This window comes from Macaca nemestrina, chromosome 3, assembly GCF_043159975.1.
Source record: "Macaca nemestrina isolate mMacNem1 chromosome 3, mMacNem.hap1, whole genome shotgun sequence".
Classification (NCBI taxonomy): Eukaryota; Metazoa; Chordata; class Mammalia; order Primates; family Cercopithecidae; genus Macaca; species Macaca nemestrina.
The window spans coordinates 139,291,812-139,309,614 of record NC_092127.1 but is presented as its reverse complement, the minus strand read 5'-3'; the positions used below and the strand labels follow the sequence as shown (position 1 = coordinate 139,309,614).

The following is a 17,803-nucleotide window of genomic DNA, read 5'->3' as shown; positions in this document are numbered from 1 at the left end:
ATCCACCTGCTTTGGCCTCCCAAAGCGCTGGGATTGCAGGCGTGAGCCACTGAGCCCAGCCTGTGTTCATATTTCGTAAACAGTTGGGTAGCAGAGAACACTAGTTCAGAATAAAACTCTTCCTACCCACAATCCATAAAGGGGCAAACCCATACACTGTTATACTGCTAGAGCTGCCCCTGAAACATGCCAATCACTTTTTTTCCAGTATATTCAAGATTCAGATATCTACATTTGAATGATCACAATATCCCTAGAAAACAACTTCCAAAATTATGAAATGAGCATTTAAACTATATATACTATTAGGATATCTGACGTATCCTCTGTCCCTCACCTCTCTGGCCCACCATCATTGACCACTAAGGTTTCCTACCGACTGCACTGGGAAGAGTCCTCAGGGGAAGTGTCAGTCACACAGGGAGATCTCAGGATGTCCCAGAACATGCAGGCTGCAGTGGCCAAGGTCAGCCTTTAAGATTACTTTCTGCTCATGACCTGGAGGTCCTGTCACCTATCACGGTATACAGTGGTCCACCTATCTATACATACATAGCTCCAACCAATTTGTCACTGAGATTACACCACTGGGAACTCACTCTTTTATGGTAAGATGTTGACAACCTGCAAAACTGCCTTTTAAAATATGAATAGTAGCTTTATTATTCCCATCGTAGGTTAGTGTAAGATTGTATTGTTCTCAAAGGACATTTACTATGCTTAGCCATGTCAAAGATTAGCAAATCATCTCCGAGCAAGGCTCCGAGGGAGTAAGAAATGCAAAGGCAAGTTTGGATGAGGAGCCAGGAAAGAGGGAGATGTGGAGAAACAATTCTCAGGAAGGAAAGATTTTAGGGAGATTGGGCTGGGGGGGCGCAGTATGGAGGAAGCAGAGAGAAGATGGGAGTAGCCTGAGTGCTTCATTAGGGTGCTGTTAATAGCAGAGCACAAAGACAAATCTCAGCTTCTTCAGAAGCTATATTTGACCCACACAGAACCCATCCCACAATGGACACAGAGACTTCTAGATCTGTGAATAAGTACTAGTAAGACTAGTACAGAATCTCACCATCAGTTATCAAGCTTCCACTATTTGGAAGAGAAATGATAAAATCTTATTGGAAGTCTCAACTATTCTCTTACAAAATAATGAATGTTCCAACATTTCAATATTAATCAGGCATTTCAACCACTTATAAAATCACAGGACAAACTGTGATTGGAATCAAGCTGTGGGGTTTTGCTTTGTTTTGTTTTGAAAGGAGTGTAGAAAATGATGAGCTTGTGTTCATGTCTTGGTGCACTCTAAAGCCTCTGTCACTTCTCTCTTCTTGCAGTATTGTTTCTCCCATTTCTATTTTTATTGGCATGTAAACTTGCTAATGTCAAATGAGTGAGACAAGACGGGAAGGTTAATTTATTTAGGGAATGTGAATCAACACTACTGGGAAAACAAAAGGCCCCAGTGTGTGCTTTCTTTAAAGCAAAACAAATAAAAGCATTGGCTAAGCCCAACTCCTGTTCTCCCAGAGGCTGAAGAACACATATTGGTTCAGGGATTTCAGCAATCACTGAAAACCAGCTCATCTGAACTAGTTTTTACTGACATAAAAGTTTGGGCTTTTGCATCGGATAGACTGGAGTTTAAATCCACATTTATATATGTATCCCCTTGAGAAGACTGCCCTCTTGCAAGTCTATCTCCTCATCTGTAAAATATAGTAGTAATAATCCCTATTACTGGGGTTGTGAGAAAAAAATCAAAGAATGAAAATGCATAGACACCCAAAGCTAACATTTTGAGAGCTTACTAGAATTATTTATTTAAAGATAGCAGGCTAAGTTTGCAAATCAAAATTGTTTCCTGTGAGTAGGATCCTGAATTGATACCAATAGGTCCACTTCTTCAGAACTTACTAGGAATCCCATGAATGTGAATGCCCAGTGATCCAGTCCAATCACCTCATGTATATTTAATGTCAAGTGCCCCCATTCTTTTACCCCATTTCTTAATTTTAGAATGTTAATCCCAAGAAATTGTAATTCTAATACCACCCACGTAGTCTGCTCACTTAGGGACTGGGACAGGAACGTGCATGAATTATTACACAAAAGGAAAAGACCTCTCACTGTTGCAGGGCTATCCTGAAAATAGCAAAGATAAGTTTGCTTTTTGTCAGCATTATCTTGAAAGATCCTAAAATTAAATTTGCAGCTAGATGATGCTTTGTAACCCACAAGTTTGCAAAGAGGAGAAATGCAAGACAGTTTAAACAAAACAAAAGAAAACACAGTGAGTCTTAAATTCCTGAACATGAGCTCATGTTTCTATTCATTGCTATCTTGTGGAGTGACTCCGAGTTTTTGACTTCTGCCCCTGACTTTGAGACAGTGATGGAAAGGTGACGAGGAATCGTGAAGCAAATATTGAAAGGGCCTTGAATCCAAACACGGCTGGATTTGGTGGGGATGCCACCGAATGCACACCAGCCACAGCCCCAGGTTGCATTTTTTCAGGAATTCCCACAGACTGATGTTGGTCCTCATGCCTCATCAAGTCAGCACTATTGTTATGAAGGTGTCAGATGTGAAACTGTAAACAGAGTGACATGGAGGCCATTCCTGTTTAGTGACCTGTAGCAGAAAGGCCTATTTTTAGAAACTGCTGCAGGTTGCTCTGCCCTTGGAAAGGTGGCAGGCTGAGAAGTACTGGTGTGTGTGTGTGTGTGTGTGTGCATGTGTGTGTGTGTGTGTGTGTTAACATTTCTGAGCATTTGGGTTGTGTTCTAAAATGTTTCTGAAGTTCACAGAAATAAAAACCATCCCCAAACTTTATTTGAAGTGGAAAATTTGAATTTTGAACTTTACCTGTGTATCAAGGCCAAGAAAAGGCACGATGCTAGAGACTTTCAAGAATAACCATGGAGTTGCTCAAATGGACACTGATCTCATCCTTTTGTCTCTTACATGGGCCAATGAGACAGGGAAGATTCATGGGGTTGACCTCACCCTGCCAGAGAAGAGCCTATCCACTCCCTTAGGGCTAGAGACTGCAAGTTTCAGTGGGTGTTAGAATCACTTGGCATCTATGTTAAAAGGCGGGCCCCCCTCAAGACAGTCTTATGTAGGAAGAAGTACAAAGGATTTGCAAGTTAAATAGACACCACAGCCGTTTTGATGCAAGTTGTCTGAAGTCCACACTTTGAGGAAAGAAAAAAAACTGTTGTAGGAAGAAGCTAGGAAAACTGGAAAGATGTACCAGAGAGATAAGGGAGAATCATTCAACAAAACATGAACATCTCAAATTATCCGTTTCCTGCCATCAGTAAGAGAGAAAATATCATAAGATTAAAGCAAAAAGGAGCTCTGGCTTTTGGAGTTTTACATATTCATGTAAGCCCTGAGAGAGCAGGCTTGGCTGGTGCTAGAAAGCCTGACTTCTCTTCCTCATTCCGCGGTTTACTAGACCTGTGACCTAAGGCTAAGTCCTTTCATTTCTGGGTGCTTTGACCTTCATAAAGCAGGCAGCAGTTTCTCCAAAATGACCTCTCTGGAGGTCAGGAGAGAAGCTTTGCCAGTGACCTCTCACCCATCCACCCCATGCTAAAGTTTTATATCCATTGTTATTAGCAAGTCACCTTTTCCCATTGCTTTTCTCTCCCCTCTGACAAAGTGGATTTCGGTCTAATTTTAGTTTAACTTTCATTGGTGAGAAACATAAGCCCCAAACCCTCCTTGGCTGGATCTGCTCTTTTACTCCATAAAACAACTAACAGTATGAAAAAGCCACTTAGTGAAAAATAGAAATGCCTCCATTTAGCACATATTTGCTGAGAACTGGTGCCAGCACCTGCTCAATAACTATGGTTGAACTTATGAATGAAATGATTGATAACAGTGTGTCAAACCTAAGGCTGAGTTTTTTTCTATACACAGGTTGTCTTTATAGCTACAACCTCCATATGAAGTGTGGATGGTTGTTTTTACTTCCCAGACAAAAAAAGTGAGAGGTGAAGTCGTTGGCCCAGATCTCACAGAACGGTCAGGGTTGTAAATCAAGTTCTATCAGATTCAAAGCCAGTGTTCCTAACCACTGCACAGCACTGCCCCCTGAGGGGTAGGAGGTGGGAGTATTAGAAACAAATCCAAACCTCCAAATAACAAGGTGACTGCAAAGAGTGCCTATTCCAGTGAGACTTGAGGAAGCTGAGGACACAGAGAAGGGTGGGTCCTGCTACAAGAAGCACCCCTGAAGCCAGGCTCCTGGGGACCTGACTCCCGAACAAGGGCTGGGGACAGGCTACCTTACTAAGAAGAGACACAGGAGCATTAAGGCAGGAGGAAATCAGATCGATCTCATTTCACAGAGGGAAAAACAAACTTCGAATATGATCCTGCTTTGGTAGGGGATACAGGAGAAAAGTGTGGTCAGTTAGGTGATGAAACTATTGATCATATTCCATAGGGAATAGAAGGGAAAATAAGTGCAGACTGCCTGTCCAGCAGCTCTTAATGCAGGAAAAATAACTAACCCTGTTGGATGATGTAATTAAAAACAGCCAAGATTTAGACAGCAATTTATTATACCCATGAAGGGGAAACTGTTACTATCCCCACTTTACAAGTCATGAAACAATGGCAGAGGGCAATTAACTTGTCCAAGGGCCCTCAATAGTAGATGTTGTAAAGCTGAGAGGCGATGTCAGGCAGCCTGGCTCGGAGCTGGCTCACCAACATTCAGTGAGCACGTTTGTGTGCCAGGAACCATTCCAAGCACTGGGGATACCACACCAAACAAAATCCCTGCCATCGAAGAACCTATATTCTAGTGTGTGTGAGAGAGAGACAGGTAAAAAATAAAGATTAGGAGGGTGTGAGGATACAGGAGAAAGGGGACTGAGATTTAAAATGGGCTGTGCAGGGGATGCTAACATTTGAGCAAATACCTGAAGGAAGTGAGGGAGCAAGTCAAAGGGGATAATTGAGGAAATTTTTAATTTAGTTAAAAAAAACCCCAAAATCCTTCAGTACCATGTAACCAGCAGTAAAAAACAATGGGTCTCTTAATTATTTGCTTCTTTAAGTTACGAGGGTGAAGGACATATAAAATGTCTCCCGAGAAAATTCCATGAAAGATTGTTTTAGGTGTCCAGGGCTTGTGGGCCCCTACTTATTTACAATGAAAAAGTAATAGTGGCTCATCCCTAAGACACACCTTTAAAGAAAGACTCCAGAGAATCTTTTGAGTTACTTATTTACTTTTTTGAGATGGAGTCTCACTCTGTTGCCTAGGCTGGAGTACAGTGGCAGGATCATGGCTCACTGTAACCTCTGCCTCCCGGATTGAAGCGAGTCTCTTGCCTCAGCCTCCCAAGTAGCTGGGACTACAGGCACCCACCACCATGCCTGGCTAATTTTTGTATTTTTAGTAGAGAGGGGGTTTCACCATGTTGGCCAGGCTAGTCTCGAACTCCTGACCTCAAATGACCTACCCACCTCGGTCTCCCAAAGTGCTGGAATTACAAGTGTGAGCCACCGCACCCAGCCCCCAAAGAATCTTTTAAAAATGCTCCTTAGCATCACAGTCTTCATGAAAACAACATAGCAACCTTCCTACATAAACAATAAACACACTAACCAAGCAACCGTCCCCGCATTATAATTTTACACATCCCACCCACTAAGCAAACACAGCATCAGACTCAAGTTTGACAGCAGAATAAGAGGGGAGTAGAAAAATTGCATTTTTCAAATGCACTGACAAACTGTACTAAGTAATCTGGCAGCTAGTCTACAGACAGCGGCACAGGCCTCTAGACTAGGTAATACAATTAGACAAACATTTTAGCTACTGGCAAAAGCACAAAGATGCTAGTCTTAGAGATATAATTTTGCCAAAGACTAGCGAGGCTCTTTAGCACTGCCACGTGCGAAGATGCCCGAAGCAACAGAACCATGAGGAGACAGGTGGTAACAAATACATATTTGAGGTAGCCATCTTAATAAACAACGATCAAAAGAAAAAGAACCCACAGTTCATCGCAAGTCAGATGGAGCCAGGTGTTTCCCTTTGCCTAATGAAGGCTAAGAGCCTGCTTACTGCTGTCAGTAACCCGCAAACCTATACTTTAAGATTCTTCTCCAGGACCTTCATAGGACACTTGTGATCTTAGAGCAGTTAAATTAAATAAAACAGAAAAACAGAACAGGACGCAGCTTGCCAGGACCTTCGAAGATCTGATTTTCCATTAAGGATATGTGGAGGGGGTGGTATTTAATAATCCTTTATGGAAACCATTTCTCTACCCCTTATTCTCAAGAAATGGGAGATTTACGCTAACGCTATGCAAAGTGTGGTTTTTGAAACATAGGGGGCTGATGACATAAGTGAATACAGTTGTAGCTCTGTATTCATGGGGGAATTGGTTCCAGGACCCCCTCATAGGTATCAAAATCCATGGATGCTTAAGTCCCTTGTATAAAATGATGTCATATTTGCATATAACCTATATACATCCTCCTGTATACTTTAAATCATCTCTGGATTACTTATCATACCTAATACAATGTAAATGCTATGTAAATCACTGTTGCATTGTTTAGGGAATATGATAAGAAAAAAAGCTGTACATTTTCAGTACAGATGCAACCATCCATTTTTTGTTTGTTTGTTTGTTTTTGAGACAGGGTTTTGCTCTGCTGCCCAGGCTGGAGTGCAGTGGCCCAATCACGGCTCACTGCAGCTTCAATCTCCTGGCTCAAGCAGTCCTCCTGTCTCAGCCTCTTGAGTAGCTGGGACTACAGGCACGCACTACCATGCCCAGCTAATTTTTGTAGAGACAGGGTCTTGCCATGTTGACCAGGCTGGTTTTGAGGCAGACATGGGCTCAAGGGATCCTCCTGCCTTGGCCTTCCAAAGTGCTGGGATTACAGGCATTACTGTACCCAGCCCTTTTCTTGAGGAGCTTTTAAAGTTTCCAATACAGGGCCACACCCCCACATCTATTAAATTAGAATCTCTGAGGCTGGGCTTGGTGGTTCACACCTGTAATCCCAACACTTTGGGAGGTCCAAGGTGGGAGAATCATTTGAGACCAGTCTGGGCAACAAAGCGAGACTCCATCTACAAAAAAATTTAAAAGAATTATCTGGGTGTGGTGGTGTGCACCTGCAGTCCCAGCTACTCCGGAGGCTGAAGTGGGAGGATCTCTTGATCCCAGAAGGTCGAGGCTGTGTTCTTGCCACTGCACTCCAGCCTGGGCAACAAGTAAGATCTCGTCTCAAAAAATAAAGTAAAATAAAATAAATTAGAATTTCTGGAGGTAGGAGTCAGGAATTAGTTTGTTGTTGTTATTGCTGTTTTAAAACTCCCTTCGTAATTCCAATGTATAGCCCAATTTAAGAAGCAGTAGCTTTAAGCCATTTTGATTTAAGGATTCAGAGTTCCAAATATTTGGTTCATCTTCTAAATGGGAATCATCCAAACTTACTTGTTCTAGCTGATGCATCCAAATTTAAAATTGGGGGGAAAGATTCCACCCCAACTTTTATGTGATCCCAGAACTCAGACCTCATATCCTAAAGGCTCAGACAGATATTTGAGTGCCATTCTTTTTTTTTTTTTTTTTTTTGAGACGGAGTCTCGCTCTATTGCCCAGACTAGAGTGCAGTGGTGCAATCTCAGCTCACTGCAACCTCTGCCTCCCAGGTTCAAGTGATTCTCCTGCCTCAGCCTCCCGAGTAGCTGGGACTACAGGCACCCACCACACCCGGCTAATTTTTTGTATCTTTAGTAGAGACAGGGTTTCACTATGTTGGCCAGACTGGTCTCGAACTCCTGACCTCATAATCTGCCAGTCTTGGCCTCCCAAAGTGCTGGAATTACAGGCGTGAGCCGCTGTACCCAGCCTTGAGTGTCACTCTTTAGTGGTTGGGTATAGAGGGTTGGCTTCAGTCTGGAATACATTTGTCTGAAGTAAAGCTGTGCTAGCCCAAGAATGAAACCTCCTTCACTAGGAACAATAGAGCATTCCTTTGTATGAAGCTAGTGTTTAGTGCATAGCCAGTAAGCATATGTAACCCACTGAATAAAAATAGTGGTTATCATTATGGGCTACAGGGGAAAAAAATGTCCCCTTCCTCATTACAGTAAGGGAGTCTCATTGCATACCTCTCCGGAAACCTAATCATGTGTTACATGAATTTTCCATGGGAAGGAACAACTGGTTAGGAAATAAAATACTATACTTCTATACAGTGATATTCAAGCCTAGAACTCCAAAGAAGCCAAAAACTGCTCTGAGAATGGTCCCAGCAGGATTGAAATACCTCCTCAAAGCATACTGAGCAAATTCCCATGATGCCAGGCCTCTTGGAAAAGTTTCTGGGGGTCAGAGGCCACTGCAGCTGCCTCCTTCGTCTCCTCTCAACCACTTGCTCAAGTGGAAAAAATGTTTAGAAGGGTAAGTTACCACAGTTCTCAGTTATACTGATCTCCCCTCTAGGGAAGTCTAATCCCGGATGCAAACTGTACTGCAGTTTGGGATTTGTACTCACGACCCAGGTATCTGCCAGCCCTTTGCCCACATTAAGAACTTCAAAGAGCAGATGACCAGGATGAGTGAAGTAATGATGGGAGAGCAGAGTGGGGCATGGGAGGGTGGTCACAGCTCTTCAGGAGACATGTGGAGGTGAGAGGTAACATTTGAGACATGAGACGCTCCCAACACAGAACCACAGAGTGATACTGCCTGCCACGCTGGCTGCCACTTCAGCTCCTGTGCTTTACTCCAGTGGCATGTGGTGCAGACACACTGCCTTCCTGCCCCTTCATACAGGAGTTAACCACAGAGCACAGCATTGGGCCTTTTTCTATGTCTTGAAAGTCAGTTATTGGAACTTACCATGGCACAAATATATTTCTCATCCGTCTTCTGTGTCCAGGAGAGGTAGAGGAGGCCACACTTTTATGCACAGAGGTGAGTTCCTTGAGCTTCAAGACCAGTTTTGCAATTGCCTGTAAAAAGGTCACTGCACCTTTTCTGTTTGTCCTCACCTCCCACTGCCCGCCCACGTGATAGTTATCTTTTGATGTCATAACTTTCCCAGAGGCAGCATATTGTGCTGTCTAAAGAACATTATGTTTTCAAATTGCTCAGCCTGGGTCACATGTGCCTGTATAACCTGACCAGTCCTTGGGACAAAAAAAACACCAGAAGGTGCAAATATACTTGTGTAGAGAGCCCCTTCCTGCAATTTAAGCTTCCTCTCCTGGAGCTCAGCCTTCCACCAATGAGCTTCAACATGGTTCAGCATTAGAACTCTTTCAACTTAAATTCTCCAGATAATATGGCCTTTTTTCCAAAATCCCATTGTGAACTTGGGCCTAGTTGGTACTGTCCTTTAAAGCCATATTTCCTCTTAGCAAAAAGGTTATAATCAGGAGCTTTAAAACCTATTTGTTCTCATTTACAAAAATGAGTCACATCAGTGCCATTAAATAGAGCAATCATAAGAGAATGTGGTCAGGTAATTTTCATGAGACTGTACAACAGAAGCTCCTCGTGGAATAAAGATGAATATTTTAGTACAATGAAACATTTTTATATATACTATCTTATTTCTTCCTTATAGCAACTCAGTATGGAACTGTTCTCCTCCATTTTAGAAGAAATTTAGTCTTAGAGGGATTGAGTAATACCATAGTACCATGGCCAGACCACAGCAGAACTGAGACTAGAATCCAGATGATATAGTGTCTTCCTCATGCTGTTTGCAATCTCATATCTGTAGCACCTTCGTGCTACACAATCTGGCTTGCAGATTGTCAATTTATAAGAAAAAATATGCTTTTTATGTTCTAGAAAAGTTTCAACCCTTCCTTTCAACTTTATTGCCTTAAAAATAGGGAGTTCTGTTCCATTTGCTTTTAAAGCTTTTAATAAATTGATTCTTTAAACCGCTTTAAAATAGTCAGAAAGAGACATCAGGTGGTTAACCTCAAACTGCTTTAAGAATGTAGATGCTTTTTCAGGAAATAGAGTCAGGCAGGTGAGGGGGTGGAGAGGTGGCAAAACAGTGTGAAGGAAATGAGGATGTGGTAGTGAAAATATTCCAAAAAATTATTTTCTTTTATAAACTGTAACCGTGAGCTGGAAAAGGCACTGATTTGCACAACCCTTTTTACTAATGGCTAATGGAGTTAATTTTGTATCCTTTCAGAGGACTTAAAAAAGTTCATTGGATCATTGACTTGCAAATCCTGGGTGAGTTACAGTCTTGCAATTCAATCTAGAAATATAAGGTCACAGAAATCTGACACGGAGGTAGCAAGTGTGTGAGCCAACCGTCCCATTCCATTGTAATAATGTCATCTCACTAGTTTATAAAAAGAAACTATTCTGTTAACCCTCAGAAATGTGGGAGGGTGAATTCAGGGGAGTGTGGGCCCAAGGGTCGTGGTGAACTTAATTTCATCACCATTTTTGTTAGGAGGGAGGAAGCAGCCACTAATGCAGCACATAGTTTTATTTCCAGAGGCTGCTGCAGAGACTCAAGTCAGCTGGGTATCCAGAGCAGTGCAGTGCATTTCCTTCCCAAAGAAAGTTCAAGGTCAGTGGGGAATCACCTCTTCATTCGAAATGTTTTCTTAGATGAATCAAACATAAGCTTCTTTGTTTTTTATTGTTTTGTGGTTTTGTTTGTTTGTTTGTCTGAGACAGAGTTTCACTCATGTTGCCCAAACTGGAGTGCAATGGCGTGATCTCAGGTCACTGCAACCTCCACCTCCCAGGTTCAAGCGATTCTCCTGCCTCAGCTTCCTGAGTAGCTGGAATTACAGGGGCACACCACCACTCCTGGCTAATTTTTTGTATTTTTAGTAGAAACAGGGTTTCACCATGTTAGCCAGGCTGGTCTTGAACTCCTGACTTCAGGTGACCCGCCCACCTCGGCCTCCCAAAGTGCTGGGATTACAGGCGTGAGCCACCAGGCCTGGCCTTGCCTTTTTTTTTTTTTTTTTTTTTTTTAGCATCGCAGATATTTCTAAAAGGAGGAGGCAGTGGAATAGAAAGCACTAGTTCATGATTTCACTGTTTGAGGGGCCAGAAGTCCCCAAGACTTACATCCTCAAAGACCTAGACTCTCATTTTGGCCACCAGCATGTGGCCTTGGACAAGCCCTTACCTATTCCTCATTTCTACCTCCAGGCAGAGACCCATGGGCTGAAAGTCATAAGACCTAGATTCTCACTCTAGCCACCTCTACATGGGCAAGTCATATAGCCTGGCATACACATATTTTAGGCAGATGCTTATTGTTTTTTACTTTTTCAATGCGGCTTTCTCCTCAAGCTCTCTTTTCCCAGTAAAATATGATCTACCACTACTACTACTATACACGTGTATTCAGTCAAATAAAAGATAAATGTTTCCTTCCAACACATCAACTCATAGAATAAATTGATGGGAAGGGGAAAGACTACATCAAACTTGCAGAGGTGATGGAAAGGTTTGGGAGTAAGAGTCCACTTTGAAAAGGGGCTCAATTTTCCCCACCTTCTGCTCTCTCTGATGCCCAGAAAGATAATTTCCCCATCAAAGTCTTCCCATTAAACTAGGACTGCCCCATTTCATAGGCTATGTTCTAGAGATTAAGGTGGAACTTAATCTCTAGAACATATCTCTAGTCAAAGAGATAATTTACTTAACAAACGTGCAATTTGTTTTCAGTAGATTCATAATTTAATAACTGTACTAAATACCATACCCACATAGTTCTCATTTAATCCTCACAACAATTTTATGAGGCAAAAATCAGACAGATTAAATTACGTGCCCAAGGTCACAAAGCTGGTATCTATGCCATGAGACTTCAAACCCAGGCCATCTCAAATCTGGTAGTGCTGGACACCACTATCTCATATAGCCTCTCTGACTTTTGCCTGGCTTGCACAGCCTTATAAAAAAGTACGAAATATTTAAAATGAAATATACTCAAGTTTTTCTTTGCCAACTACAAGTAAAAACACAAAAAATACATTTATAACAAATTTAGAAGTAGGATAGTATTTGGCAAAAATAGCACCTCCAGCTTTCTTTTGATTAATGAAAGATAAATAAGTAAATAAATAAATAAATAAAATAGCACCTTAATGCAGAAGGCTGGAAGGTTAGATTTGCCAAGGAAATTGGGGAAAAGATCAGAATTGGGATTAAGGATTCATTTATTCTAAGGCCATTCTGATAATCCAATTCAGGATAGGAGTCTGCGTCTAAACTCAGGGTAAAAATATGTGTTTAGATGAATACACAGCAATTAACCCCAACAATCTGTTCTGGAGGTCAAATATAGCCTCCTATTTTTTTTTTTTAATTCAAGTTTTAGATTATCTACAAACAGCAGTGAGCATTCCTTATACTAAACGCACCTTCCATTACTCTCAGGGATGATAAATCTGAAGACCTTTTCCTTTGTCAGTTTCTATTTAAAGGTTACCCCATTCCTGGACAACTATTTTACACATATCTGCCAGATAAAGTCTCTGTTGATTTCAGGGAGGATTTGGAGTATGACTCTCATTTGTGTCCATGTCTGCTTTCCTAATTAACATCCTTTGCACTGTCCTTGCATTCCACAAGGGTTTTCCTGCAACTGGGAGCTGTTTGTTTTCCTTTGGGAATGTTTTTTCTCTGACCCACTTATTATTTTATCATTTCTTCTCCATTTATCCACTACTAGCTGTTAACCTTCACTCTTCATGTATCAAGCAGCAGACACATGCTCTGTTCTTGCAGCATCCACACCGCCCCCTTCACGCCCTCTTCCCAGAGAGGGCTAAACTCTGCCTTCTTTATGGGTCAACAGATCTTTGAAAGTCTTTGACCCACAACTTACTTGAGGCTTTGCATTTCTCTTGTCACTGTAGCCTTTTAAGAAGGTGTTTCTACTTTGATTGTTTTTGGTCACTGGGTAAGACAATCCCAAAACTTATATAAACACTACTACTCTGCTCTGTGTTCTTGACATTTTTATGATGGATGTGAAAGCCTGACATGAGGTGCTGCCCTCGCCCACCCAAAATAACTTTAAGAGAAAAAGAGGCAGGTACAAGGCTGCCAAAATATACATTCTGACTACACAAATGATTTATCTATGAAACAGACCCTCCTTTCTATTATGTTTCCAGGAAGTCACCCCAATCTTTTTTAAAAGTATGGAGGTCACACAGAAAAAAGAAAGCTAATAAATGAAATGTCCTTAGTCACTTTGTCATGAATAAATCAAAGGAAACACAATCTCAGGACGATGACGTGTGCCAGGGTATAAAGGTAAGACTTCTCAGGAAAGTGACGGCACCACGCAATACAAAGCCAGATTAATCCAGAGGAAAGAGGCTTCCACCCGGATCTCTGCAACGTAGGGGAGAAATGTCCATCCGTGTCTCCTGAGGCTTGTTGATAATCCCCATCTATAAGCATGTGTCAGATGTAAAGGCATCCTCCTTTTCCTTTTAAAGTTCAACTATAAAAATCAACACATAATAGATGAGATAAGACATATTCAAAAGGCATCTTAGGGACAAAATGTTTCCCACACCAGAAACAGAAAGTGCAAGAACTGCTCAGTAACCTTATCGATTGCATTAGCATACCTAAAGAAAGAATGTGTCAATCAGGAAGGGGATTTGGTGTTGATGAGAATGAAAACGGAGAGGAGAAAGTTGGCAGCATGATTCCCTGGGGACCAGAGGGGAAAGGGCCCTTGCTCCTGGATGTAAATCTCCGGTGGCCTGGCACCCAAGCCCCTAATAGGAAGATGGACCATCTGGCCATCAGAGTGGATCCCAGCACATACTGGTGCCTACAGAACCATTCTCTTCATGGGGAGCTGGAGAGCACTATGCAAACTCCTGACCATAATTAGACTTCTCATTTAGTTTTCTTGTAGGGATAAAGTACTGTATACTGGTTTTTGGTCCATATGGCATACTTTTCCACTTATAGTTGTCTTTTCAAAATGAGTCAATGTAATAGCATTCTGGTTCATATCCTTCAGTTTCTTGTGAGTTTGGATACTGTGAATTAATACTCCTAAATTCCACAAGCTCTGGGACAGTCATGACCAGTTCTAGACCTGTAAGTCTGGGTAGTAGCCCTTAAATGGTTGTAAACTCACCAAGAGAATGAAAGGGGGGCCTCCAGATAACCAGGGAGTCAGCATATATGGTATTATGACAATACTTCTCCATATTACCATGTGTCTCTCTCTAGCCTAATCCAGAATAATAATAATCAAATATTGCATATCTACTATGTACTTACACTTAATTCACTAATGCCCTTTCAAGGCAGGAATGATTATTTCCATTTCACAAATGAGGAAACTGAGGCTTAGAGAGCCCAAAGTCACACAATTTGCAAGTAACTAAACCAGATTTTAACCCCATGACTATCTGTTTCCAAAGGTTCTACTAGAAGAAGTAATTCAAATCTTATATCACCATCTATTAGAAGGCCTACCAGAAGCCACCATGATTATTCTTTATAGCAGGAAACAGAGCAGCCCTTTCCAGAGGCCAATCTATCACCACAGTCATGTTGAAACACATCAGGAGTGTGGATTCTGCCATTAGTACTCAACAGATCAATGCCCAGTGTTCCCAAACTGGGCTCCTGGGTTCCAACGCCAAGGTGAGTTCAAAACCTTCAGCACTCTCTGGAAACAAGGAATGGCCCCGTGGTTCTGAACCTGTCTACCCATCTGTTTGACACATCACCCCATGTTTGAGATGACTGCTTAATTTACTCAAATCTGGATCCACAAGGAATGAGCCTATGCCTAGAGTTGGCCAATAATAATAGAAATAATAGCAGCAACATCTCTTTTTACCTCAGAGTATTTCATCTAATCTTTCCAATCACTTTGTAAAGTATGTTGGATTGCCCAAATATGATTGCCAAAAATTGAATATATTCAAAATGTACAATGTGATGATTTGATATTTGTACATACTGCATCATGATTACCACAATAAAAAATCAAATTAATCAACACACAATTACCTGTGTGGGGGTATGTGTGTGTAGTGAGGACACTTAAGATCTATTCTCATAGCAAATTTTAAGTAAGCAATACAGTATTACTAACTATAGTCACCATGTTTTACCTTAAGTCCCAGAACTTATTCATCTTATAACTAAAAGTTTGTACCCCTTGACCAAATCGCCCCATGCCCCAGTCCCTGGCAAACGCCATTCTACTCTCTGCTTCTGAGTTTGACTTTTTTATATACCATGTATAAGTGAGATGAAACAGTTTTTATGGTTCTGTGCCTGGCTTATTTCACTTAACAAAATGTCCTCCAGGTTCATCCACATTGTTGCAAATGGCAAGCTTTCCTTCTTTTTGTATGGCTGGATAATATTCCTATTGTGTGTGTGTGTGTGTGTGTGTGTACATAAACATATACACACCACATTTTCTTTATACATTTGTCCCTCTGTGGATACTTAGATTGTTGCCATATTTTGGCATAAATACATATCTTTAAATCCTCATTTAAAAAACAAACAAACAAACATAAATAAATAAATAAATAAATCCTCATTTAAAGATAAGGATATTGAATTTTCAGTAAGGTTAAGTAATTTGGCCAAGCTCACACAGCTAGCAGGTGACAGCCCTGGAATTTGAACCTGGGTCTGTCTGAATCCCGTGCCTATGCTTTGAGCCACTCTGTATCACTGACCACCAGAGAAGCAACTGTTGTTGATGGCCCTGAAGACAGACCGGACACAGCCCAGCACACTAAGGAGAGTCACTAGAGCCTGGAGACACAGTGGGACTGCAGTCATGACTGTGTTTTCTGTGGCTGGGAGGAAGTGCTGTTCACCTGAGCATGGGCTCACTTAGGAAACATTTGAGAAATGAATTAACGCGGATCTTTAAGAGACCATCTGTGGCATGATGAAAGATCAGCTTATTTTCCACAACCTGAAAATGGTAGGGCTTCGTTGATGACTCCTAAAGTCTCAGCCAACTGGAACATTCTCAAATACTGTAACATTAGCTGCTATGTGAGGCAGCTGAAATCTAAGGAAGAAATATTCAAATATGCAAAATATTTAGGCCTAACACTTAGCAGGTCAAGATAATGACGCTCAAGTGGCTTGAAATAGAATCAGGCAATCTAGATTCTATTCTGGCTTTTCAACTTATCAGCTTGGCTACCTCCAGTAACCTATTTAACCTCTTGCTTGTAAAATGGGGGTAGTGATTAGCTATCTCATGGGGTTCATGTGCAGATTAAATGAGCTAAGATATGTAAAGTATCTCAGGCAGTGCTTACTAATAGAGATCAAAAAAATAATTCAATTCCCTTCCCCTTTCCATAAATAATTTCCTCCACCAAGAGTTGGTTCCTGGGAATACAAAGCTTCTGACGCTAAGGCATTAAAATCAAACACAACCCAACACTTTCCCAACAGAGGAACCACTATTGAGACCAGAAAACAAAACATCAAAAGAGGGAATTTGCCTGTTTTGAAGAACCCTCTGGTGTAGCTGTGGTTCCCAAAATACCACTGAAAGTTCCAAGCCAATTGCTTTCTCTAGTCCCACCAGACAAAAAGCTTATTGGAGCTCTGACCACATCTGGGATCAGTGTCACTTTTTATCAGGCTCCAAAATTTAGGAAGTACAGTGAGGTCTATCCCCGACAAACCAAAACTTACTGGGAAATGAGTGTTTCAAAGGAGAGCAGTGTCTGAAATGTCTTCACCCTACTTCCTCCCCACATCCCACAAGATAGGAAAGAAAAAAGAAGAAAAAAAAAAAGGCAGGATCCACACATGGAGGTTTAAAGCCAAGCTACCAACCCCGAGCTCTTTTCCCAGAGGTGGGGCAGGGCAGGGAAAGAGGTAGGGTGAGGTGGTAGGAGGGATAGGGTGGGGGTCTGCCACCTACCTGCGCACTCCCAGCCTGAGGGTCTTGTAGGATCCTTTCACCAGGGAAACTGCCTCCTTTCTGGAGCTGCTCAGAGTCACCTCATTGATGTGCACGACCTCATCCCCAGCCTGCAGTTTGGAGCTCAGGGTGTCTGCTTTGCCCCCTTCTTCAACCTGCTTGGAGGGAGAGATGCGATGGCCACCAGTGAGCTTCCCCCTGGCCTGCGGTCTGTCGGGTTATCCCAAGCCCAGCTTGGACTCCTGCAGAACCCAACAGACCAGCTAGGGCCATACCCTAGCAAGTGCAGCCCCAGGGAAAGTTGTGAGAAGGCAGGGACTGGCTCTGGTGTCCACACCCTCAAGCACCAGCACCGTGCCTGCCCAGGGAGGGCACTCATAAACATCAGCTGAATGAATGAAGGAACTCAGTTTCCACCCAAAGGCCATTATCCCACCGTGCTCAGGACATCACCCCAGCCCTTACCTTACAGCTTCAAAAAGTCCTTTAGACTTTTTTATTCCTTTAGAACAACAGTCCCCAAACTTTTTGGCACCAGGGACCAGTTTTGTGGAAGACAGTTTTTCCAAGGATGGGGTGTAGGGGGATGGTTTCAGCATGGTTCAAGCGCATTACATTTATCGTGTGCTTTATTTCTATTATTTTTTCATTACAATATGTAATGAAATAATTATACAACTCAGCATAACGTAGAATCAGTGGGAGCCCTGAGCTTGTTTCCTGCAACTAGATGGTCCCACTGGGGGTGATGGGAGACAGTGACAGATCATCAGGCATTAGATTCTCATAAGGAGTGTGCTGTCTAGATCCCTCACATGTGAAGTTCACAATAGGGTTT

General features: G+C 42.0%; 1 protein-coding gene across 3 annotated transcripts in view; it reads right to left on the bottom strand.

The window, feature by feature from the left end:
- Positions 1-17,803, bottom strand: part of LOC105477254 (shroom family member 3) — a 356,760-nt gene that overhangs the window by 219,666 nt on the left and 119,291 nt on the right. For 2 of the 3 annotated variants that reach the window (XR_011621253.1, XM_071093527.1), the window contains exon 3: positions 16,966-17,120. Coding sequence is in view for 1 of the 3 variants with exons in the window: in XM_071093527.1 (XP_070949628.1) it covers positions 16,966-17,120 (155 nt within the window). In the remaining 2 variants the exon portion in view is untranslated. Of the gene's footprint in view, positions 1-8,903; positions 8,989-16,965; positions 17,121-17,803 lie in introns of those variants that run through there. The other variant, XM_071093529.1, reaches the window with a different exon arrangement.